Source organism: Oryza brachyantha, chromosome 11 (assembly GCF_000231095.2).
Source record: "Oryza brachyantha chromosome 11, ObraRS2, whole genome shotgun sequence".
In the NCBI taxonomy this organism is placed as follows: Eukaryota; Viridiplantae; Streptophyta; class Magnoliopsida; order Poales; family Poaceae; genus Oryza; species Oryza brachyantha.
This window is the reverse complement of record NC_023173.2, coordinates 15,151,937-15,176,422: the sequence shown is the minus strand read 5'-3', so window position 1 is coordinate 15,176,422 and position 24,486 is coordinate 15,151,937. Positions and strand designations below refer to the sequence as shown.

The 24,486-nt window shown below is 43.4% G+C and overlaps 5 protein-coding genes and 4 non-coding genes across 10 annotated transcripts; 2 read left to right on the top strand and 7 right to left on the bottom strand.

Annotated features, from left to right (window-relative positions):
* Window positions 1-969: 969 nt before the first annotated feature.
* Window positions 970-3,361, bottom strand: LOC102717296 (pentatricopeptide repeat-containing protein At4g19890). The gene is made up of 2 exons (XM_006663528.2): window positions 1,167-3,361; window positions 970-1,044 (listed from the first exon to the last, which is right to left on the bottom strand). The coding sequence occupies exon 1, from the start codon at window positions 3,250-3,252 to the stop codon at window positions 1,258-1,260; it is 1,995 nt and encodes a 664-aa protein (XP_006663591.1). The 5' UTR covers window positions 3,253-3,361; the 3' UTR covers window positions 970-1,044; window positions 1,167-1,257.
* A 505-nt stretch (window positions 3,362-3,866) lies between these two features.
* LOC102722713 (disease resistance protein Pik-2-like) lies at window positions 3,867-7,540 on the bottom strand. Of its 2 annotated transcripts, XM_015842494.2 has the most exons (3): window positions 6,654-7,540; window positions 4,711-6,356; window positions 3,867-4,629 (listed from the first exon to the last, which is right to left on the bottom strand). In XM_015842494.2, exons 1-3 carry the CDS (start codon window positions 7,502-7,504, stop codon window positions 4,355-4,357), a joined length of 2,772 nt encoding a protein of 923 aa, XP_015697980.1. In that variant the 5' UTR covers window positions 7,505-7,540; the 3' UTR covers window positions 3,867-4,354. The 2 variants fall into 2 exon arrangements, with proteins under 2 accessions (XP_015697980.1, XP_006663039.1); XM_006662976.3 differs by having other exon boundaries at window positions 3,867-6,356.
* Window positions 7,541-8,933: 1,393 nt separating this feature from the next.
* Window positions 8,934-12,156, top strand: LOC102717019 (disease resistance protein PIK5-NP-like). Its single transcript, XM_006663527.3, has 2 exons — window positions 8,934-9,843; window positions 9,972-12,156. Exons 1-2 carry the CDS (start codon window positions 9,026-9,028, stop codon window positions 12,064-12,066), a joined length of 2,913 nt encoding a protein of 970 aa, XP_006663590.1. The 5' UTR covers window positions 8,934-9,025; the 3' UTR covers window positions 12,067-12,156.
* Window positions 12,157-12,223: 67 nt separating this feature from the next.
* On the bottom strand, window positions 12,224-16,414 carry LOC102716737 (eukaryotic translation initiation factor 3 subunit I-like). Its single transcript, XM_015842231.2, has 8 exons — window positions 15,873-16,414; window positions 15,653-15,780; window positions 15,032-15,151; window positions 14,841-14,930; window positions 14,271-14,357; window positions 14,077-14,156; window positions 12,662-12,764; window positions 12,224-12,485 (listed from the first exon to the last, which is right to left on the bottom strand). Exons 1-7 carry the CDS (start codon window positions 16,270-16,272, stop codon window positions 12,689-12,691), a joined length of 981 nt encoding a protein of 326 aa, XP_015697717.2. The 5' UTR covers window positions 16,273-16,414; the 3' UTR covers window positions 12,224-12,485; window positions 12,662-12,688.
* On the bottom strand, window positions 12,901-12,980 carry LOC121055859. The gene has a single exon (XR_005812844.1). It is a non-coding gene; the product is annotated as a small nucleolar RNA U54 (small nucleolar RNA).
* Window positions 13,313-13,393, bottom strand: LOC121055858. The gene has a single exon (XR_005812843.1). It is a non-coding gene; the product is annotated as a small nucleolar RNA U54 (small nucleolar RNA).
* Window positions 13,500-13,580, bottom strand: LOC121055855. Its single transcript, XR_005812840.1, has one exon. It is a non-coding gene; the product is annotated as a small nucleolar RNA U54 (small nucleolar RNA).
* Window positions 13,879-13,961, bottom strand: LOC121055857. The gene has a single exon (XR_005812842.1). It is a non-coding gene; the product is annotated as a small nucleolar RNA U54 (small nucleolar RNA).
* Window positions 16,415-20,361: 3,947 nt separating the features above from the next.
* Window positions 20,362-24,482, top strand: LOC102722433 (acyl-coenzyme A oxidase 2, peroxisomal). The gene is made up of 7 exons (XM_006662975.3): window positions 20,362-20,909; window positions 21,745-21,860; window positions 22,149-23,032; window positions 23,248-23,427; window positions 23,507-23,673; window positions 23,868-23,991; window positions 24,081-24,482. Exons 1-7 carry the CDS (start codon window positions 20,437-20,439, stop codon window positions 24,234-24,236), a joined length of 2,100 nt encoding a protein of 699 aa, XP_006663038.3. The 5' UTR covers window positions 20,362-20,436; the 3' UTR covers window positions 24,237-24,482.
* Window positions 24,483-24,486: the final 4 nt, after the last annotated feature.

The following is a 24,486-nucleotide window of genomic DNA, read 5'->3' as shown; positions in this document are numbered from 1 at the left end:
TCCATATCCAAGGATAAAATAAAACAAGTAAACACCACACACAGTCCAACTGTTGTCATATCTGGAATAGTATTAGAATCACTGAATACAGGAAAGAGTTAGTGCAGCTCATATAACAAGAATTAAATCTACTAAAATAGAATGAAAATAAGCAGGAAATTTGATGTGTAAGGTTTCAAACCTGCAGCACTGCATGGACCACATTTGCAAATTGTATAGTGGAGCCTGGTTCTACACACCATTTCTAGTTTGTTGCAAAAAGAATTTATCTTCAAAATAGTGTGGATCCTACTACAAATACCTAACATTTTCTTTGTCGAAACAGGATGGAGGGAAATTAGATAACTGACAAGAATTTCCTGCAAGTACATAGAATGTGAAAAAAAGAAAACCATGAATGTCAATAATGTGATATGAGGGAATCTGATGAAAAATTAAAGCTGGAAGCTGTGGTCTATGGCGAACAAATAATGACACTGATATTAAATTCCATGGCCTTCATGATTACTAAGAAAATCACTAAAAAGGAAGAATTAAGGCGGACTGAAGTTTGGCCATATGATGATAAAACCTAGAAAGTTTGTACAGCAATATGGTTGAATAGCTGGTACAACCATAAATCAAACTGTTAATCATCTAGACAGCAGACTTTTAGATAATAGAAATAATGCCTAACTTTTCCATGAAACAACACACTTCCTGGTTAAGTACAAATCAAACAAATTGTTCAGAACCAGGTATAATGGTTAATGAAGTTAATGGAATAACCTTAATTATACAATGCACAGATGAATTTTGTTAGTGAACATCTCCCAAGTAATCAGGAAGATTTATTCCCCTGTAGGCAAATGATACAAGAATATGTCAGAAGAGTAAACACTATGCTCAAACTAAAATACTATTGAAGTGCTGAGCTTTTACCATTTCTGCATAAAATCAACAAATGACCTTGTTTCTTCTCACAAAGTTTATGCAAAGAAGATGTCATTACTGTCTTCAGGTTCTCTTCCAGTCCATTTGGGAAAGTCAGGTTTTGACCTTGAACTATAGATTTAAGACTAGTAAGTACATAAGAACAAAATTTGAGTATTTGACCAACTAGTACTGGCAAGGGTTTCTACAGGAGCACAGTACGGAATTAAGGAAGCACAAAATTTTATGAACACCTGATTAATATGGCAGCATGTAAAGAGGCACATCACGAATTACTGTGAATTTCTTGTCAGCGTCAGTAGAAGCAATGCACCACCCTTTCTATCAAGCAATGGCTGTGGCTAGATTATCTCTTTTCTTGAAAGCTAGAGATTTCTTTGAGAATTTTTCAGACATTTCAGAAGTTAGGGCATATCTATTATTTTCATAACAAGAATTGATGAAGCCAGTATAAGTTGCATGGTCAACAGCACAATCCCTCTCCAGAACTTCTTTAAGAAACAGACTTGCAGCATCCACATTTCCCAAGGCACTGAGCTTTCTAACTAGTACATCTACTGTGTGAGCCTGCTGCCGTTTGTCCAATCTGTCCAAGACTGATACAGCAACACTTGTTTTTTCCTTCCTACAATATTCAAAAGCTAAAGTGACACGAGTTACTTCACATGGCACCAAACGTTTGTCAAGCATGCCTTCATATAATGCCTTTGCTTCCTCTAACCTTGATTCTTTGCAGAGACCACTTATTAGAGCACCATAAGTTATAGAGTCTGCAAGGCATCCATTTTGAACCATCCTTTCAAAGATCCTCAAAGCCAAGGTTGATCTGCCCACTTTGCAATATCCTGCAATCATTGATGTATAAGTTTGTTTGGTTGGCACTAATCCTAATGTAAGACATTTGTCAAACAGCTTCTGACTTTCTTCCATTTGTCCCTGTTGGCAGTATGTACAAATGAGGCTAGTGTATGCTTCTATATCAGGATGACAACCCTTTTCCACCATCCGATTGAACAAATCTAGAGCATATGTTATGTGACCTTTTTTGCAGTGCTCAGTCATCAGTATAGTATATGTTACCTTATCAAACTGGAGATCCTGACTAGTGGCCATTCGGAGCACCTTATAAGCCTCTTGAATCCATCCTTTCTTGCATAAGCCATCAATGACAGAATTGTATGTGTAAATATTAGGTAGGTATCCTTCCTGCTTCATCTTATTCATTAGTTCAAATGCACGATCAAAGCTGCCCCCCTTGCAGTGCCCATCAATCAGTGTAGTGTATGTGTTTGTATTTGGTTCCAACCCCTGCTCAACCATCCTCCCCATCAGCATCTCAGCGCGAGCAAGCTTTCCCTCCCTGCAATACCCTCCGATCATCACAGTGTACGTGTGGACATTTGGCTTGTATGAGCTACTCTTGATGAGCTTCAAGAAAAGCCGGAATGCCCTCTCCGTCCACCCAATCTTGCAGAGCCCATCAATCAACGTTGTGTGCGTGTACACATTTGGCTTCAATCCTCTTCTAACCATCTCCTCCAGCACATGGAAGGCTTGCTTTACATAGCGTCTCTTGCACAACCCATCAATCCATGCAGTGTAATTCACCACGTTTGGTGGCGTGCCCATCTCCAACATTCTCTTGAAGAACTCAGACACATCCTTAAACCGTCCCTTCTCACAGAGCAATCGCACGACCACCGTGCACGTCGCATTGTCCAGGGAGAACCCACAACGCCACATTGTCTTCATCAAGGCGTCAACCTCATCCACCTTTCCCTCCCGGCAGCACACCAACACCAGCGCCCGGAAGCTGCGCGCATCAGGGCACACCCCGGCCCGCGTCATTCCGTCGAACACCTTGCGCGCGTAGCCGAAGCTCCGGTTCTCCAGCCCGACCCTCAGAACCCAGTTCGCCGTCTCGACGCAGAGCGGGAGCCCATGGCTACGCATCTCGAGGACCATGTCGGCGGCCTCCGGGAGCCTGCCGGCCTCGCCAAAGGCGGCCACCATGCGCCGCATGACCTCGTGCGCCATGGGGACGCTCCCCCTCGCGACGAACGTGGTTGCGGCGGTGACGTAGAGCCGCATGAGGCAGCGCGTGTCCGGGCGGGACGCGAGGCGGCGGAACAGCGCAAGCGCCGCCGCGGAGCCGTCGGCGTCCGCGACGGAGGGGAGCGCCGCGATGGCGTCGTCGGGGGCGAGCGCGCCCGGGTCGCGGGCCGCGGCATCGTGGGCGGCAACCGGGGGCAGGGTGGAGAGTGCGGCGGTGGAGAGGGGTGGGAGGAGGAGGCCATGGCGGCGACGGCGAGCGAGCATCTCTGCACGGAGAATGCCACTTCCTCCCGTTCTCCTGCTCCTTCTCTACAAGAAGCGCTCCATCACGATCTCAACCATCCATTCTCGTATGGACGGCTGCAATCGAAGCTTGGAGTCTACCGGGTTTTTCCAGTATTTGGCCCTTTTCGAGAAAATGAATCGGTTTAAAAACTATTTTTAAAAATAAACCATTTGCTCTGTCTGCGTTGCCCCGATAGCATGGAGGTCTTTCTTCTCAACATAAGAGGAATTGGCATGGAGGTCCTGGGTCGTCTGCAGTACTGCAGACAGACTGACAGGTGGGCCATATAACCTGTGGGGCCCACCTGTCAAGCTGCAGTACTGATCTGAATTGGGAGGTCCTTGTCTCCTAGATGAGCTGTACTAAATCAGCAAAGTCTGTCCTTGGTCCTTGTCTCCCTTAGAGACAGTAGATAAAGATTTTCTTTTATACTAGTAAGCAAAGGAAATGGAAATTTGCAAGACAGAAAAAAAATCATATTAAATTAGACAAATAATTATTGAAATGAGCGAACACGCCCAAAAAAAATTAGCTTTGTAATGAGAACATCAGATAATTCTTCATACCAACAAGGGTTTTAGGGGTTCAACAGACAAAACATAGTTACCACAACTCAACAAAGAACAGTAGAACAATTTGTAAACTTTTAGACAAAGAAATCTTTTATTAGTATCAGATGATTCTATCAAGGTGATAGAACCATACCAAAACCACTCTTAGCCTCTATATAACTTAGATACACGTAACCAAAAACACTAAATGCACAACTAAACGTTTATTACAAATAAGAGCAGAATCTGGTTAAGATGGAATTCTTAAACTAGATTGTCACCCATGTTCATGACTTAAAAAAACTCCATGACCACCAGTTCCAAATGCTGACACACCGTAACAACCGTATTTCGTGAAACAGGTTTATCGACAATAGCCCATATACAAAACCAGTGGACAATTCTAAAAATAATATGTAAATAGACAAGAAAATCGTGAGTAGAAAAACCAACAACGATGTAGGTATGACACATAGATAACAGAATAAACTCTCTCACTGCAATTAAGTGCAGATTATGACTAGATAGTCTACAATTCTTTTGGTAATTCGTTGTACTCGTCCATCACCACGTTGGGGTTGGGGGAATTTTTAGCCTTTTGAATCAGGCTTACCTGTCTTTTGACCTGAGAAATCTTTGCCTTGGCATCATCTGGTGCCTGGCTGCTGACTGTCAAAAATACTTGTTGGAGACTCGAAAGGTTTTCGAGGCCGTACACACACTCGATTGTTCTGAACCTCAGCTCAAGCCTCTGAAGCTCCGGCATTGCACCTTCTAGAAAGCTCAGAGGTGGTAGCGCAGGTGCTGCAAAACGCAGGAGCTTCAGCTTTTTAAATCCCTCATCCCGCACAAAGATCTTACCTCCAGACTCCAATGTGTTCTTACCCACAATTTTCAGAACATTTGAACTATTCTTTGTTGCATCGAGTGAAAAAATGAGAGAGAACAGCTCAGGCAGACTACTAAGAGTTTGTAAAGTAGCTGTAGTAAGTGAAGTCAACGATAGAGTAAGCTTCTCAAGGTTGTGCAGGCTCTTAATCCATCGAGGCACTTCAGACAACATACCAGAAAGCTCGAGGGTGTACAGGTGTTCCGGAGGTGCTTGTGAAGAACTTAGTGAGCTGTCAAGGAAGCCTCTGAAACTATCATCAATTGCAAGAAACTTGAGGGAACAACTGCTCAGATGCTCAATGGCAGAGAGCAACAACTCATGATCCCTCTCATTGAAGTTTTCAAGTTTGTAAATCTTAAGTTTCTTCAAGTTGGTAAGGTTCTGCAAGGCAGCACTTGAGCTTCCACAGATCTCAATCCCAGAAAGTGTCTGTAGAGCTGTCATCTTTGTGATTTCTTCCGTTAGTTCCAATGCTATTTGCTTGCTTTTATTGCCAGTAAGCAGATGGACCATTCTTTCAAGGTTCTCCACCGATGAAGGCAACTTTTTCACATTTGTTTCCCTTATATCAAGTATCTCCAAGTATTCCAGCCTGCTTATCTTCTTCGGGATCTTGCCGATGTCTGTCCGGCGAAGGCTCAGGTACTTCAATTGGTGCATATTGCATATTTTCTTAAGCTGGTAGGAATGGGACAAGTCCTTGCAGCCCTCAAGATCCAATACTTGCAATATTTGAAACTTGAGCAGTGTAGAATGAAGAGCCTTGAAACTTCCCATAGCCGTTAAGGATCGAACATGAGATAATTTCATCCTCTCTACTGTTTCTTTCTCTTGCCGGCCACTTTTCTGAACGGACAGCCGGCGTACCTTGTAGCTTGGAAATGGTGTCTGCCAGTGACCACCAATTACAGTGATGAAATTCTCATCACTAGATTTGGAGACAATGTACTCAAGAACCATGTCATGAATTTGGCAACTCTTCACCTTGCCATTACTGCTGTTGTTCGTTGGTCTAACCAAGTTCCTGCCAATGAGTTCATTGAAGCAGTCTTCAGCAACTTCCTCAACGGTCTTCCCATGCTTCTCAGCAATGAATCCTTCAGCTATCCATCTCCTGATTAAACGCTTCCTGCTGATACAACACCCCTTTGGGAACATAGTTAAGTACAACAAACAGGTTTTGAGATCAGCTGGCAAATGGTTGTAGCAGTGGTTTAGTATGTGTGTCACTCCTTCTGTGGTGAGATTATTCCCTAAATCATCACTCAAGTCCTTGTTCACTTCAACTAAATGGCTATCTACTTCAGGGTTAGTGTTTGATTTCATTTTACTAGCCACAAGCCCTGCGACTACAATTATGACCAATGGCAGACCTCCACATTTCTTTAAAACGGTTTTAGCACCATCAGTCGGATCATCGGGAACGCAGGTGATAATTTGACGAAGTAACTTGTAGGAAGTTTCTTCAGAGAGCGCCATGAGCTCATAGACTTTACCTTGTTGACGGCGGCATGCTTCAGCTACTGATTTAAACCTTGTTGTCACCGCTATGCTGCCACCCTTGTCATTCTTGGGCAAGGAGTCTCTGATATTTTCCCATGCTGATACAGACCAAATGTCATCTATCAAGATGTGGTACCTGTTTCAATCAATAATTAGAACTAACTGACCACATTGACAATCTCTTCGTTCCAAATTTTCCCTTGATCTAGTTTTATGTAGTATAGTATGTACTTACATTAAAATTAAATTTCGGTACCTCTCGGCACCACCTACTTAAGGGCTGTAAAATTGCTAGTACTAATAACTTTTGACTTGAACGCTTTTTATTTGTGAAATCTTGAGGGGAATCATGAAATAAACATCAACTGGTAACCACCAGTAACAAAGTTCATAGCTGGATCTGACTGTAGAAGTCACAAAGCTATAATAATACCTCTTATCTTTTAATTGGTTGGAGAGCTTCTTCTTGAGTGCTTCATCTCCCAATTCATCAATCTCATGGAGGGCATCCTGAGACGCGTCAGCCTGCTGCTCATGGAACTGCCTGACAAGATTCCTCAGAACAGTCTGGAGGTGAAATTTCTGCGACGCCAGCACGAAGGCTCTGCGATCGAATTCGTCCCCAAACTTGCGGTACAACGCCATGGCGAGCGTGGTCTTGCCAAGCCCACCAAATCCGACGATTGCGAGGAACCTCTGCTGGGTGCCATGCTTCCCCTCGGAAAACCATTCCTCCAGTTCACTAATGGCGGCCTCCATGCCTACAGGTTCCGTGTTGCCGATGAGCTGCAGAGGAGGAGCTGGACGGTCGCTGGGGCCGTTGGCTCCGGCGAGGCTGCTGCCGCCGGCGGGGAGGTTCTCCACCCCATACCTGGTGCGCCGCTCGCTGACATGCTGCGCCCGTCGCTTGAGGTTGCGGATGTCAGCGGCGATGCAGCGGCGCTCGTACAGAGTCGCCGTCAGGTACCACGCCCTCCTGAGGGAGAGGAGGCCGCCAGCCCCCCGGGGCTCGCCGCCGAGGCGGTGGCCGACGTCGTCGATGCAGTCCTCGATGTCGTAGGCCACCTCCCGCACCTGCTTCATCCAGTCCTGGCGCTGCTCGTCGTGGGCCACGCCCCGCGTGAGCTTGCTGAGGAAGGCCTGCATGCTGGCCAGCTCGTCGTTGATGTACTGGATGTCGTCGCGGACGCCGGCGATCAGGGTGTACTCCTGCGCGAGGAGGCTGCCCAGCTTGTTGACGAGGGACTTCACGGCGCCGCTCGACGCGCCGACGACGAGATCCATTGTCGTTGTACTCGTGGCACCGGTGGGATGGCTTTGCGTCGCCGGTGCTGGAATCTGAGAAAGCGAGACCAACCGGTGGAGTATATTTAATGACTTACTACTATCACTCTAGATTAATTTAGGCTGTCAAATTGAAAATTTTTAGATGTCACGTCGGATATTAACCGGACATCAAAAAGGGTTTTAAAGACACGAATAAAAAACAAATTTTATAGCCAACTGGAAACCACGAGATAAATCTTTTGAGTCTAATTAATCCATCATTAACACATGCGCGTTATTGGAGCACTTATCGCTAATCATGGACTAATTTGGCTCAAAAGATTCGTCTCACGATTTTTTTCTCTAACTGTGCAATTAGTTTTTTTCATCTATGTATCTAATGCTCTATTTAGATGTCTAAAGATTCGATACGACAGAAAATATCACATCAAATATTTGGACATCTAAATAGAGCACCAAACATAGATGAAACAAAAAACTAATTCCCCAGTTCTGGGAGAAATCGCGAGACGAATCTTTTTAGCCTAATTGATCCATGATTAGCGATAAGTGTTACGGTAATCTACATGTGTTAATGACTTATTAATTAGGCTTAAAAGATTTGTCTCGTGGTTTCTGGTGAGCTGTGAAATTCATTTTTCTATTCATGTCAAAAACTCCTTTTACCGTCCAATTAAACGTTCCATATAACGCCTAAAATTTTTTTCGCAACTACACACCTCCTAAGCTACGAAAAAGTACATAGTGCACCATCCACCTATACTGCGTTCGGTGTGAGTGCTTAGCCAGCCGGAAAACATGGTAATAAATTAGTATATGATTAATTAATTATTAATTAGATAAAAATAGAAAAATAGATTAATCTGACTTTTTAAAACAACTTTTCTATAGATGTTTTAAAAAAACACAAAATATTTATATCTTCAGAAAATATACGCGTGGAAAATAAAAAAAATAGGAATAATGAGGGGAACAGGCCCTAGAGCACCTCACCGGCCTCAATAACTATTCCTTACTCCACCTCACCTCTAAGAGCAAGTTCGATAGTATAGCCTCGTGTATATATAATCAATCTAATAACCAATTTATATAAGTAGATACATACAAAACATATATTATTATATTTTACCTGTCATACATATATTGTATCTCACCATCTTTGCTATAGTAGCTATAGCTGGCTATAAATCTATAGTCTATTGCTATTATTTTTTTTTATCTTATTAAAATGTATTTATAGCTGATTTATAGCCCGTTGTTCTGGGGCTCTAACCAGAAGCGTCCTTACCTTTCCTCCTCCTCCTATCCATTTCCCAGAAATTCCATAGCCCACGTGAAGGAGAATAGTGGAGCTTGCCTTCTCTTCCCTGGTCCCGGTCTGGTCCTCTCCCCCAAGTCCCCAACGAACTACTCCTGTGCTCTTCCTTCCTTCCTTCCTTCCGATCCGGTAAGGGGGTCTCCCTTGGATTTCTCAAGCGGTTGCAGTCTAGCTAGCAGGCAGGGGCCGGGCCGGGGAGCATGGAGCAGGAACAGCTGTTAGCGAGCTTGGAGTACCTTCGTAACAACATCTCCAGGAAGCTGGCGGACGCGGCGGACGGGGGGTGGCAGCTGACGGACGCCCGTGAAAGGCACTGTTTCGCGTTCATGGAGATGGAGCTGGGCGCCGTCGTCACATCGCTGAGGACGCCATCTCATCCTCATGGCGGCGTCGACCAAGATTGGCTGCAGGAGCTGAGGCGTCTGGTCAGGCAAATCGAGCGCCTCGTCCTCGTTAAGCACGGAGAGGCCGCCGATCCACCGACATGCCAGTGCCACGCGCTGCTGCGGAAGGCCAAGCGGCGGCGGAGCTTCTTCCGGCGGCGTACGGACTCGTACAGCCAGATTCAGCACGAGGCGTACGGGCTACACCTCGCCGCCGAACGCCCCCGCGGGTGGTGCGAGCGCCCGAACACGAGCTCCGACCCGCCGCCTCACGCCGCGGCGGCGGCGGCGGCTGGCGGCGATCGTCCTGTCGGCATCAATGCCGCCGCGAAGAGGCTGCTCAGGCGGCTCATGGCTGCTGACACGAGCCTCCGGTTCATGGCCATAGCTGGGCCTGCCGGAATGGGCAAGACCACCCTTGCGGTGGAGCTCCACCGTCGACTCCGGCGCCAAACTAAGCTTTTCGAGTGCTGCGCTGTCGCCAGCTTCTCCCGAATGCGTGAGCCCGTCAGGACCAAGCTTTTTCTTCACACCGTCGTCTCGCAGATCGCCGGCCTGGAGGCATCGTCATCTCACAACTCAGAAACTAACGACCAGTTGGCTGCCAGCATTTGGAAACACCTCCAGTATAAGAGGTAATTAAGTAAACATCATGGAATTCACTTAAAGATTTTTTTTTTTTTTTGGGTTCTATCTATTCAACGATTCAGAGCTCGGAATTCACTTAAAGATTATTTTTTTTGTTCTTACTGTTGTTCTTCAGGTACTTCATTTTAATTGATGATATAAGCAAGGACTCAGATTGGGGAATAATCAATGATGCATTTCCTGCCAATTACTGCGGCAGCCGAATACTGCTTACAACCCGCAGTGAATTGATAGCCAGCTGCTGTGTTTCCCATTATGATGGTGATGTGCATATGATGAAGCCTTTGAGCGACTCAAATTCAGATAGGCTTTTGCGGACAAAAGCCTTTGGTTCAATGGATTCATACCCACCAGACAATCTGAAGCTACTATATAAAGAAATCTTGAACAAATGTAGAGGAATACCATTGTTCATAACCGGTATGGCTGAATGGTTGAAACACCATGAGCAGCAGCAGCGCGAGATCTCTGCAGTTCCTACGGAGGAACAAGTCCGCATGCTGTTCAAACAGTTTGAACAGAAGCTATCATTCAAGTACAGCTACAAATTGAGGCCGTCGCTCTACTTAAGCATGTTTCCACAGGGATACGTGTTCGATAAGAATCATTTTGCCATGAAATGGCTACTGGAAGGGTTGGCCGGTATTAGTTCAGGGTTAAAGCTAGATATGGAACAAGCAAAGATGTCCTTCACCGAGATGGTCGACACGAACATCATCAGCCCGGTAGCAGAAAATTGCGGGCTCAATCTCGACGAAGATGAGTTACAGCAGTGGCAGGTCAATCCTTTCATACGTGAGTTTCTTGCCTCCAAAGCAGCAGAGAAGGGCTATGTTTTTACCAGCACAACTCTGTCTTCAGCACCAGCGCCACACGGCGACAGCATGAATCGAATAGCACGCCGCCTAGCTCTCCACAACGACGATCCGTGGCTGTCAGCGCTGCTGCAACAATTGAATCCATCTCACACTCGCTCACTGCTCATCTGTGGTGCAGTGGACCGAACAGCAGTTCCTCTGGACAAGTTTGCCTATCTGGTTGTGCTGGATCTTCAGGGTTGGGCGAATTTGAAGGACGAGGATCTGGTGCAGATATGCAAGATGTTCTTGCTGACCTACCTGAGCGTCAGCCGCACCAGGGTCAGCAAGCTCCCACCACAGGTCAAGGAGCTCCGCATTCTGAACACGCTGGACGTCAGCCACACCCACATAGCTGAGCTGCCGTCAGAAGTGTGCAAGCTAACGTCTTTGCGGATGCTGGACCTGAGAGGCACAAAGATCAGCCAGGTGCCCGAACAGATCGCGATGCTGCACTTCCTCAAGACGCTTCTCGTTGGAGGTGATGGAGTAGTAACAAAGATACCGCACATGACAGATCTTCAGCTGTCAACGCTGGCAACCGTCGACTTGAGCGAATACCCTGCAAGCTTCGTGAATGCTCTCGGTCGTCAGAGCTCCCTGAGAGTGCTTGCGATAACATGGTCGTTTCACCAAAGCACTGACGAGGCCTACCGAAAGGCTCTACGGTCGTCCATCGAACAGTGCAAGGAACTCAGGTCCCTGACCATTCACTGTGCACAGGGATGCTCCATGGAGTTTCTGGGTTCTCTGAGTGATCCGCCCAAGGAACTCGAGAAGTTCAAGGTGACCACCGGAAGATTTGTCGGTGTTCCCCAATGGATCGGAGGGCTCGAGCATCACCTCGCTTTCTTGCAGATCACCGTCTGCAAATTAGAGCCAGACGGTGTCACGATCCTCGGATCCCTGCGCTGCTTGAAGTGTCTCGTACTAGGCTTGGAGTTCGTTCCTGAAGAAGAGATAGTGATCGGGAGCGAGACGTTCAGAGAGCTTGAGAGATTCTCCCTTGATTGCCCCGTGCCATGGCTGACTTTCAGTCAAGGAGCCATGCCGATGCTCAACTATCTGCAGCTGAAGATCTGCTCAGGCCCTGCCAATCAAGCGGGTGCTGCTCCATCGGGCCTCACGAAGCTCCCAAGGATCAGGGAGGTCGTCATCTGCTACAGCAAATGGTGCAGTGATAGCTCTAGCGTCAAGATGACGGTGAGGGCGGTGAGAAAACAGCTTGGCAGGCATCCCGGCCAAATCGACCTTGTTGTCAACAGCAAAGAGGTGGTGACACGGAGACACAACAAAAGGCAGAGTGGTACGAAGAATGTTGTTCATCAGCTGATGTGGCCACGAGGGCAGTAACCCGGATCCAACACGAGAGAAGAAACTGAAGGTGATGAATTCGAGATCCGGCTGTCGGAAGCCCGCATCTGCTCCCAGTGCCTCCCGGTGTAGTAAAGCATAAGCACATGATTAAGACACCAAACCATAGCACACCCCCATATAAGCAACAGATCTCTGCCCAAAGTATGATATATAGTTGACAGGAAACAAGAACAATGGAAACAAAACCAAGCTAGTATTGCAGTATGAGGAGCTTTCGATTGCTGAATGTACAAAATCTCTCGAGCATCTACAGAGTTGGATGTCCAGTGCAACATGAATGCCTGAGCAGCAGTACACCATCAGTAGCTAAACACTGCGCCTGAATCTCTCCACGTGGTGCTGTAACAGCTCCGCCTCAACCACAATGTACCTTCAGCCTATCTCTCAAACGCAGCCTGGAGACAAGTTGTATAAAGTGTTCAGGCCAAAGGCAAAAGCAGAAGCCAATAACATTCCCAAGATAAACTAACTACTATTTGGATAAGTAATATAATCTCTTACAAATAATTGCAAACGACTACTCAAGTACTTGAATAAGAGCCAAGCTTTTGCTGCCAAAGAGGCATCTTACCTCGGAGAAAACTGTAAAACTTCTAGGTTAAATCTTAATGTTGAAGTAGTCCGAATCAAAATGGTGCAGTCTTACATACCCATCTTCACCACCACTCGAAAAGCTGTTAACAGCACATTATACATATGAATAAGGACTGCTCAAAGCAGAAACACTTTATCACAAACATAAGTTGAGAATCACATGAGAGAAAATATGATTGAAGAACATAAAACCATAAACTAGTCTTCACAGAAAACAGCTCTCATAAATTCTTTTTCACCAATAAAAATCAGAATAGCGTATATGACTAAATCTGATTAGCAACAATCAATGAGCCACTATGAGATGAAATCAAAGTATACAGCAATCATTAGAAGAGCAGCTTGAAGCCCCCCACCGAGACATCATCAAATGCCACAAAGTATAAACCTTAATCAATCTAACTTACAATATATAAAACTTTTTTATTTTGAAATACTCTACAATTTCCAGATAAAGCAATAGTTGCTCTCAATAGAAAATGCATTGCAAATAGTAATGAAGCCACTACCTATTGCAGATACATTGAATCAATACAGGAAACACCTTGCATCAACATACTAATATAATATGGGGATTATAGCTTCCTATGTTTCTTCCCAGGATGCTTTGTCAATGTTGAGGAAAGGTAGCTCTCATAAGTCTTATTTTTCAACAGCTCCAATCAGAATAGCGTATAAAACCAATATGATTGGCTGAAATCACTGGGCTTCAAAATCATCAAACATATGACACTTAAAACAGATACACTAAGGAATTAAGTATGCAACTCAATTGCGCACCAACAGGTTATCAAATTAAGTCTTGGACAAGGCAAAGCTCTCATATTCTCATTCGTCATCAAACTATGGTCAGCATAGCGTATATTGCCAATGAAAATGGCTTCAATCACTGAGCTATGTATAAATGATACAACAAAAGTATTCAGCAAGACGAGAATAGATACAAATATAATTAGGAACCAATACAGAACAGTATGTCAAACAGATGGGAAAACCAATGAATGAACCTAACAGACAAAACCAGGCTGTTACAATGGCACAGGTGAACGGTGAATTTTTTTTCTACAACCATAAAAGAAAGGTAAAATCATAAAGTCAAAAGGGAGAGAAAAATGACCCATCGGAACATAACCAGTAGAATCACAAGAATGTGTGGAAAATCTATATGGATGGATAACACACAAAATAGACATCTGCTCTCATAATGTTTTATAGCATCTTAATATGATTCAGAATAGCGTATATCGCCATGCATAACATGGCTTAATCATTGAGCAGATAAAACACCCAAAGTAATATGGAACACACAATAATCCAAAACATAAAGGGAGTGGCAAAACTTAAATATAGCATTCATATAATAATAAGGTCACGTGCGTTAAGAATAATTACCTCCGTCCATCAGGATTAAATGCCAGTGCGTTAATTGGTCCAAAATGCCCTTTAACACCACCAATTTCCTCTTGCAAAATCTAAAGAAAAAACATCAAGTGTCTTATTCTTCAACAGTAAAAAAATAACTTGGAGAATAAATATACATTATCATTGCTCTCGCTACACATAGATACTACACACAAAGAACTAACCTTGTGAAAGAATTTTGCTTCAAATTTACCCGCACGGCGGTCTGTCATAGTCACATTCATCGCATCTTGACCACCTCCAATTACCACCTAATATAAAGAAGATTTCATGTGACTAATAGCTGGAATACAAATAATAAAACGATGAACTGCCTTCTCCAGTACACTGCAGGTCAACAATTTGGGTGCAGACAATAGTATTTTTTTCCAGTGTTGGTAAAAATAAAGATCCACAACAGCCAACAGCACTCAAATAAATTATATTGAATTGGCCTAAATCTATGCTCACAAAAAAGATGTACTGGACAGGTACATAGGTACTGTGCACTACCCATTGTATAATCATTCACAGAGGCCATAGCCACCTTCAAGAACTAATAAGGTTTATTGCAAAACAATATGCAGAAACAGAGGCCATAGCCATTTCAATCTCAACAACAACACATTGGGAACATATGCATTTAGCATACCATAACACTAAGCAATTTAAGGCATGGCCACATATATCATGAGAAAAACTGCATCTACCAACTTAAGAAAATGTAGATAAGAATTAGGTATGGTGACACATACATGGTCCAGCAGTGGAGAAATGTCAACAGCATTCACAGGTCGCTCAGTGACATATGTCTTGATCAGGGTCAGAGTTCTTGTATCCCATAGCTAGCCAGACGGCAATGTGCATGTCAGAAAATAATCGTATTTTCAGTGTTAAGTAAAACAATTGAAGACATGATTATGATAGCGTCTTTAACAGATATCACCTTAGCAGACTTATCCAAGGATCCTGTAAGGAAATGTGACCAATCTGCAGATTTTGAAAGCGAACTAATTGTTTTCTGATGTCCTTGCTCCTTGTCCGACTCCTTCAGACATTTTCCGGTCTGTGCATGTGCATCTCATGATTAAAGTTGATAGAAAAACATATTCATTGCCATACAATAAATCGTTGGCATCTTTAATAACAGGTTTGGCAACAAATAATATCATACATTATATACAAATGTAACATGTTTTCGGTTAGGAAAGAAACAACAAAATTTATCATTAGTCATTGGCAATAAATTACCAAAGTAAGGTTTGACTAAGAAATCAGCACTGTATTTACACATACGTAACAATGACTTGTCAAACATATCAACAGTAACATTTTTAACTATTAAGCAACATTATTTGTCAATACAGAAACATGTCAAATGATCATACAAGCTTACAAGTCCGTAATTATAAGCAAACTATCGCATCCCTGGTAAGAATGATCATACAAGAGCACTAAAAGTCCATAATTATAAGCAAATTATTTGACAAACACCTAGTACTAGTGATGGGTAGAAGTAGAAAAGTGGTCATTTGAACTAAGTGCGAACATGGTAATGCAAGCTAACCTCGGTATCCCAAAGGCGGACGGTGGCATCCTCACCAGCGGTGATGATGGTCCTGTTCAACGGCCCCCACACGGCCCTGTTAATCCTCCCCTTGATGCCAGTAATCACGAGAAGAGACTCCTCCGACTCTGCATCCACCACCAACACACTTTCAGAATCAACACATCCAGAAGCTTTCGGTTACATGAATGTAGAGATAGCTAGAGGAGGCGCGTCTCACGGTCATCGGGGTCCTCGGCGATGCGCTTGACCTGGGCGGTGGGCGCGTTGTCCATGAAGTTGTCGGTGGTGATGACGGCGAGGCCGTCGCCGATGGCGAACTCGACGGAGCGGGCGGGGGCGTCGAACCGGAACGTGAAGAGCTCCCTCCCGGTCTGCACGTCCCAGAGCTTGGCGGTCTGGTCGGCGCTGCCGGTGATGAGGCGGGTGGAGTCGCGGGACACGTCGCAGGACCAGACGGCGCCGTTGTGGCCGCGGTAGGTGCCGAGGCGGTCGCCGTTGTCGGCGAACCAGACGTTGGGGGTGTGGTCCTTGGCGCAGGAGAAGAGGAGGTCCCCGTCGCGGTTGTAGCGGAGGAACGTGAGGGGGCGCTCGTGCCCCTTCATCAGGATCGGCCTCATCTTCGCTCGGTAGTGCCTCTCTCTCTCTGCGCCGCCGCCGCCGGAGAGGAAGGGTTAGGGTTAGGGGGGATCTGGATCGTGCGTGGTGCTTTGCGGCGGAGCGGAAAAACCCTAGCTCGTTGGTGGACTCGGGGCTTTGTGGTGTCCCTGCGCGCGTCCGAATGGGAGGCCCTATTAATAGCGGACTTGTTGGGCCAGGCCGGCCCAGTAACTCTAGAGGTATGGGAAAGTCTCATCGTTCTCACAACTTTATACAAGCAAATCTAAGATTTTAATTTTAGATTTTAATTTTGGGTTTGATTTTGAGATTTTTTTTCCTTCACAGATTATTTTTTACAGTGTTTTTCCTAGAATGATACGATAAGAATATGTGTGTAAAATTTTTACTCATAAATTATTCTTTAGTTGTTAATATACTGTTTGCTTAGGCTTATTACAGGTGAAATGAGGCGGATGAGTAAGATATTATAGCATGTTCAACTAATGTAAGATTTACCAATTCCATACATGAATTATAGGTCTTTTATGTTTACGAAGCTTAAAATTCTGAGAAGTAATAATTGAGAAGTCAACTGGTTAGGATCTGAAAAGGTTGGGTTATCCAACCTCTGGATTCTAGTTTACTAGCCAAATGCCCATGTGTTACAACGTGTGAGATACTGGGATATAAGTCACTGAAAAAACAATATTCTGATTGAAACTAGAAAATCAGTTAGTTCCTGATTAAAAATCTTGTATTCGGTTGAAACAAAGATTGTTCATCCTAAAACAAAAAGGAAAATGCCATATTTAGGGTCATATTTCTTAATGTGAGACATAAAGGCTCTACGAAGGAAAAATATATGTACTTGAATTGTGTTGCACATCTCATTTAGAATTACAATAAAACAAAAAAGGTGAGTTTTTGCTAAATGAAGGTGACGAGAAGCAAAGAAATAGAAAAAACAAACGACTCTAACATAAAAAGTACTACGAGCAAGAGTGGTTATAATAGACAATTATAGCAAGAACTAGTGTAGGGTTTACAGTAGTTAGCACGTACTTACGTGATGGCAGTGGCTCCACCACCGCTAGTGTCTTTTGTAAGTAGTATATATTTTCTATATTATACGACTGGAAATTCTTATAATCTAAGTGCTATGATAGGCAACAGTTACAAGCGTATTTAAACATTGTCATAGCATGACTCTCGTAAGCGATCGAAGATTCAAATAAGGAGAAGGTAGTTTTATATAACTAAATGTTGGTGTTTGATGCCACCAATAGTGGTCTCGTCGTTTCGTTGAAATTAGGCTTAAGCGAAATGTCTTATTAACTATTAAAAATGCTTATGGGTTAAATTTTTAAATATGTGTCGTTAAGGATAAAAAAAGCAAGGCCTAAAAAATAAACTACACTGAAAAACTAAAATCAACTTTAAATTTCAATTTTAAAGTTCAACTTTTAGCTTATATAAGCATAAGTGAAAAAAATTGTCTTTGTTTTTGCTTTTTACTACGAGTGGTTTGTGGTTTTCTTCTGAACTTGTTCACAAATCACAAGCGTGCTGAATGCCACATGCCCAAATATTTATGCACGGTTTAGCCATGTTCATACGAAGGAAAAACACCCTATCCCACCTCCTGCAACCACCGTACCCTCAAACCTAAACCATAATTTAGCGTAACTACCATAGTTGACAAAGACAAACCTACACGTATATCTCATGGGCAACACAGTTAAATACTATAATTGAACATTCCTTATGTTCTTTTTGTGATAGAAAATCTAGAAATCCATAAGTGTATCTTGCAAATGAGCACAAAAGCACCAACAATAACCAAGGTACAGCACACTAATGTATTGTTCGTCTGCAAGTGAAAGAAAGAAAAAGAAAAAACTCATTTTTAATTACCACGTTTTCCAAACTACTAACCAATATATTTTTTAAAAATCATTCCAACATCATATTAATTTATTCTTTAAGTTTGCATTGTCAATATTTAATTATTATTCACTCAATTTATTTTACATAGTATTTTTATTTTTTTCTTCTCTCTTAAATTCACCCTAAACATAAAAGTGGCATGGCCTCATTGTTTAGCTTTTTGATTGAAAAGCAAAACGATATATTTGTTGATGTAATCATGTCTACTCTTGATACAACTGTGCTCACAAAACTATCAAGTTATATAATCCAATTCGGCTATTGCTATATTCAAACAACCGTGAAATATATATATGCGCGATGTTTTAGGTTTACGATTACTTGATGGGAAGCCCTCGAAATCCCTTTTTCAACGGATCCAGTCTCCTCTCCGCAGAGACCAATGATCTTGCTATATTAAATTGTTTTTATATTAGTACCGTTTGTTTCTTTGTTTTGACTATAGGAATAAAATTGATCTACATTAGTAAAGTCAACAACCCATGGAGAGCCATATTAATAGCTAAGGTGCAACACAACAACATCTCGTACGATTATAGTCAGATCATCAATATTTCTCTTAAATTGTACTAGTTAACATCAACTCACCGAAAAAAATAGATTGATTAGAGCCGTGAGTTTATCGAGTGATGCACGTGTCATTGTCATTTGTAAAAAAAATTATGAACAACTCTTTTCTATACATGTTTTTAACAATCTAAGATAAAAGATCAAAAAATAAATTATGGTGAAAATTTTTCAAACTCAACTCAAAATTTAAGTTAAAACTTTAAACCTTCACTTCTAAACGTAAACATGATAAAAGAGGAGGCTAACAATTTATGGAGGCGACCTTTATTAGGGTTCTTTCTCCGAAAAAAAAAAACTCATACAGTACACATTTCCCAATCAACCAAAGTCTCTCAGAATAAAATCGATTTGTTTTTCCCTCCTGAAATCACGTTATGGCATGCCCTCCCGATGCATACTGCAAGTTATTTTAATTTTGTTTTTACACTTTTTTTAAAATTTTACCATATCAAATTAGCCATCCACGATGACACTATATCTTAATATATTAATAGTATATTTATTTGGTTTTGTAGTTGTAAAATAATTTTTTCATATATTTTGACCAATAAAGAATTTTAAATTAAGATAAACTTAAACACCTTACAATATACATCCTCTGTATTTAAGCGGTTGACTTTTTACTACACCTTCAACCATTTATTTTATTCAAAAATTTATATAATAATTATTTATTTTTATGGTTAAATTTATTGCTAAATATATTATAACCATGACTTACATTTTTATAGATTTAAATAAAATTTTTAAATAAAACAAATGACCCGACAAAAAGTATCCACTGCGATGTGAAGCAAACAACGTCATCCAATACAACACGGAGCGAATAATAGAACATAATTTCTGGAAGAGAGAGAGTATCACCCATTTACCCATCCACTAAACATATACTTATACATGATTTTACACGTGAGATCATCACGTTAGAAAACCTGATATGAAACATTTGTACCATGTCGCAAGGAGAGAGAAAAGAATATCGTTTTTCAACTATTGGAGAGATTGCTTCGTTGGCTCGGAGTTTCAAACCCACACGATAAAAAAGGAAAAAAAATTCATGAAAAAAAAATGACCCATGAACGCAACCGGGCGGGGGCTCCACGTCAACATCCTCATCCACCTTCCTCACATCGTAAAGCGTGCAGCAGAAAAAGTCTCCGGCCGACACGTCATCATGACCATCGAACAGAACTAGCCTCGCACCGTCGCCCCGTCCACCCTCTGCTATCTGGCCAATGACATGTGGGACCAGAAGATGTACTAGGAACATTTGGCCCCACCTGTCAGTAGGTGGTGGGTCGCCGAACGGAGTAGCGGTAGCCACCTTATCCACACATCACCATCCGCTCGCTGCCACGTCACCCCATATCATATCTCCTAGGACTAGCCCTCGCAGTCGCTTCCTTGCCTTGGCCGCCTTAACAATTTCGAATTAGCAAAAAAGCCCTCGGATTACTGCGTTATTCGCGTGGATCTCTCACAAATTGGAAGATAGGGGTATATTTGTAATTATAAATTTTTAAGGGGCTAATATGTAAGTGGGGTCCACCTTCCGTGCCCATAAAAGCAACGTCCTAACGTAACGGCAACGACCACCGCTCTTTGGCTTTCCGTCGCCCCTCGCCACCACGCGCGCGCGTTTCGTCGAACACCTCGCCGGCGACGGCATGGCCGCCACCACCACCACCTCGCGCTCCGGCGGCGGCGGTGGCGTCGACGAAGACGATCGGACGGCGGCGATGCGACGGCTGGAGATCCTGTCCCACCATCTGCAGGGACCCTCTGGGGGTGAGGGGGAGGAGGGGCTGGCCCTCGCGGGGTGCGCGGGGAGGCGGCGAGTGGCCGCGGGGGGAGCGGACGCGGCGGCGGCGCTGTCGGCGTACCTGAGGGGGAGGCACCGGGACACGCAGGTGCGGGTGTTCGAGTTCTTCCTGTCGCGCCCCGACCTGCAGACGCCCGTGGAGATGTCCACCGCGGAGCACCGGGACCTCTGCTTCCGGCAGCTGTGCGCGCTGGTGCGGGAGGCCGGGGTGCGCCCGCTCAGCCTCATGGCAAACGACCCCGCCGAGTACTTCGCCGTCATGGAGGCCGCCGGCGGCGTCGACATCTCCCTCGGCGTCAAGTTCGGCGTCCAGTACAGGTAAAGGCCGCGCGCGCGCGCTCCTATTCGCAGAGATAATTTAGTAAACAATTGACGAGTCCCTGTCGGTGCTGATGCTTTGCAGAATTGCAGTTTGCACGTCTCATACCTGCTCCTCAATTTTTTTCATTGCTCAATTTCTATTTTTTTAGCTGTTAAACTAATTAAATGCATGCTTCCGCTGGGAAACTCGTCGGCTTCCATGGAGACTCGATCGATAGGATAGGCAATGTTTCTAAATATGTTAAATCTGGAACTCCAATACTTAGCTTGTTGCTGCTAGTGATTTTTTTTCTTCTTCTAATTCACGAAAAGCGTCGATGCTACTGGTTTTCGCTTTCACAATAATTATATCACTGTTGCTGTGATTGCGAGAGGGGGGTTTGTACCTATCGATAGCTCAATGAGCTACAGTATTGGGGTTGCCTCTGTTGGCTGTTGCAGTAATATTGCACTTGCACACTTCCATGAGGGCAACTATTTCAGTATTTCTTAGTATGAAATTTTCGGTTACTTTTTTTTTAGCTGTAGTGGTTTGGCATAAATGATGGTCTTCTGATGCAACTGTCGAGTGTTGGCTTGCTTGCTTGCTATGATAAAGATAGCTAATTAATTGTTGATGGTTCAGTCAAATGCATCAAAAAGTTCTCGAGCTTGCTTTTGGAAAACATTTTGTTGGTTGTTGGTTTCTGATCCATTTAACTTACAGAATGAATGATAGTGGCATGCCAAGCTACAACAATGCAGACAATTTGTTTGCCTTTGTTTTGTATAAAGTTATTTTTCTAGGAAATGTGCATTGGAAATTCACTACATGACCTGCTTGTTAGTGCAGCCTTTGGGGAGGTTCTATAATAAATTTGGGAACCAAAAAGCACAGAGATAAGTTCTTTGAGGGTATCGACAAGTTGGATTATCCAGGCTGTTTTGCTATGACAGAGCTGCATCATGGTTAGATTCTCACTTATATTTACTCAGTAACTAATCATGATCACTTGTTGGCTGCTTTACATTTTATCAGTCCAGACCTCCTAGATCAACCACCATCTCAGTACTGTTCTGTACCATCTTATTTTGGTTCTTCCTAACACAATGACCCAGCACCTAACAATACTGTTCTGTTCTCAATAAATTGAGAATTAATGCCCATGCAACCTGTTAGCTTTCATCATGATATACTGTTAAGTCCTCCGCACTTTACTATTTTATCTTATTTTCTTTATTTGCCCTTCTTAACAGGATCTAATGTCCAGGCCCTACAGACTACTGCTACATTTGATCCAGTTACTGATGAGTTCATTATCAATACACCCAATGACGGAGCTATTAAGTGGTGGATTGGTAATGCAGCACTTCATGGAAAATTCGCTACTGTTTTTGCAAGGTTAATTTTGCCCCTCCAAGGAAAAGGTGGGGAACCTGCTGATATGGGCATTCATGCATTCATTGTTCCCATACGGGACCTTGAAACCCATGCTGTTCTTCCTGGAATTGAGATCAATGATTGTGGTCACAAGATAGGCCTGAATGGTGTGGACAATGGTGCACTGAGGTTCCGTTCAGTGAGGATACCTCGTGACAATCTTCTGAACCGATTTGGTGATGTGTCACGAGATGGAAAATACACAAGCAGTCTACCAACAATTAACAAAAGATTTGCGGCAACCCTTGGTGAGCTTGTTGGGGGCCGTGTTGGTATTGCGTATAGTTCTGTAGGCGTACTCAAAGTTTCAGTGACCATCGCTGTTAGGTATGCTCTTCTCCGACAGCAATTTGGTCCGCCTAAGAAACCTGAAATCAGTGTGTTGGACTACCAATCTCACCAGCATAAACTAATGCCCATGTTGGCATCATCATACGCATTTCATTTTGCCACACTGTACTTGGTGGATAAATACTCAGAAATGAAGAAAACCAATGATGAGGATGTTATGGCTGATGTCCATGTTCTTTCATCTGGTTTGAAAGCTTACATAACTTCATATACAGCAAAATCCATTAGCGTATGCCGAGAATCATGTGGTGGCCATGGGTATGCAGCTGTAAATCGTTTTGGTGCTCTGCGCAATGACCATGATATATTTCAAACATTTGAAGGAGACAATACAGTTCTTCTTCAGCAGGTACCAATCTGCATCCTTTTAAAGCAACTGGTGGTGACTTAAGCACTCAGCCTGACCTGACCTATGTAAAATTTGACTGTCAGGATTATATCAGCAGTAGTAATATATTATCGAGCACACACACATAATTATATTTTGGGGTTAAAGGCAAGTTGGGACTTGTTAATAGGACTCTGAAGTTACTTGTCCTTAAAATAGTATGCATCCTCTTGTAGGTTGCTGGAGATCTCCTGAAGCAATACCAGGAAAAATTTAAGGGAGGGACATTCTCAGCCACCTGGAACTACTTGAGGGACTCCATGGGAACCTACCTGTCCCAGCCTAATCCTGTCACTTCTCGATGGGAAGGGGAAGACCATCTACGGGATCCCAACTTTCAGCTGGATGCATTCAGAGTAAGTAGTAGTATCTGTGTAACTATCTCATTACAGATTGGACAAATTCATGTACTGATTGGATAAACTTTCTTGTCAGTACCGAACATCTCGATTACTGCATAGTGTTGCTGCTCGACTCCAGAAGCACAGCAAGACACTTGGAGGTTTTGGTGCGTGGAATAGATGTTTAAACCATCTGCTCACACTTGCTGAGTCACACATCGAGTCTGTCATCCTTGCGAAATTTATAGAAGCAGTAAAAAGGTAAATTCTTCAGTTGCATTTGTGTTTCTACATTTTCCCACTTGCATTGTTCTACCATCTTGCTTGCCTATGTTAAACTCTTTCTTGGCCGAACCACATCAAATGTGATGTTAACCCAGGATGCCTTCAACATTTCTTTTGACTTATTTATGGAAGTTATCGCCATAACATCGACCTGTGCTGCATATATGCAGATGCCCGGATGAAAAAACACGGGAATTATTGAAACTGGTGTGCGACCTCTACGCGCTCGATAGGATCTGGAAAGACATCGGAACCTATCGGAATGTAGACTATGTTGCCCCAAACAAAGCCAAGGTTTGCTTTTGCCTGTCATTAACACTGCACGCTCTGCTCTAACCCACACTGGAACCAAACCTGATACAACCTGCCTCTTGTGCTTGCAGGCAATCCATAAACTAGCAGACTACCTCAGTTACCAAGTGAGGCTTGTCGCTCAGGAACTCGTCGACGCATTTGATCTTCCAGATCTCATCATCCGTGCCCCAATAGGCATGCAGTCTGAGGCCTATGCTCAGTATACCCAGCACGTTGGCTTCTAAAGTGTGAAGGATATATAATTACCATACTGCCAATCACCAAGATACATACAGCTAAACTTATGTGTTATTATAGCAAATGACATCAAGTCACCATGAAGGATATGAATAAAGTTAATAATAGAGGGGCAAATAATGTATATTAGACAGTGGTCTCGTTGTGAATAAATTTTGTCAGACTGCATTTTGGCACAATTGCTGCGAGCCAAGTGCTTGAATTGTTAAGATAAAAATTCCTTTTTCCTGAAACATT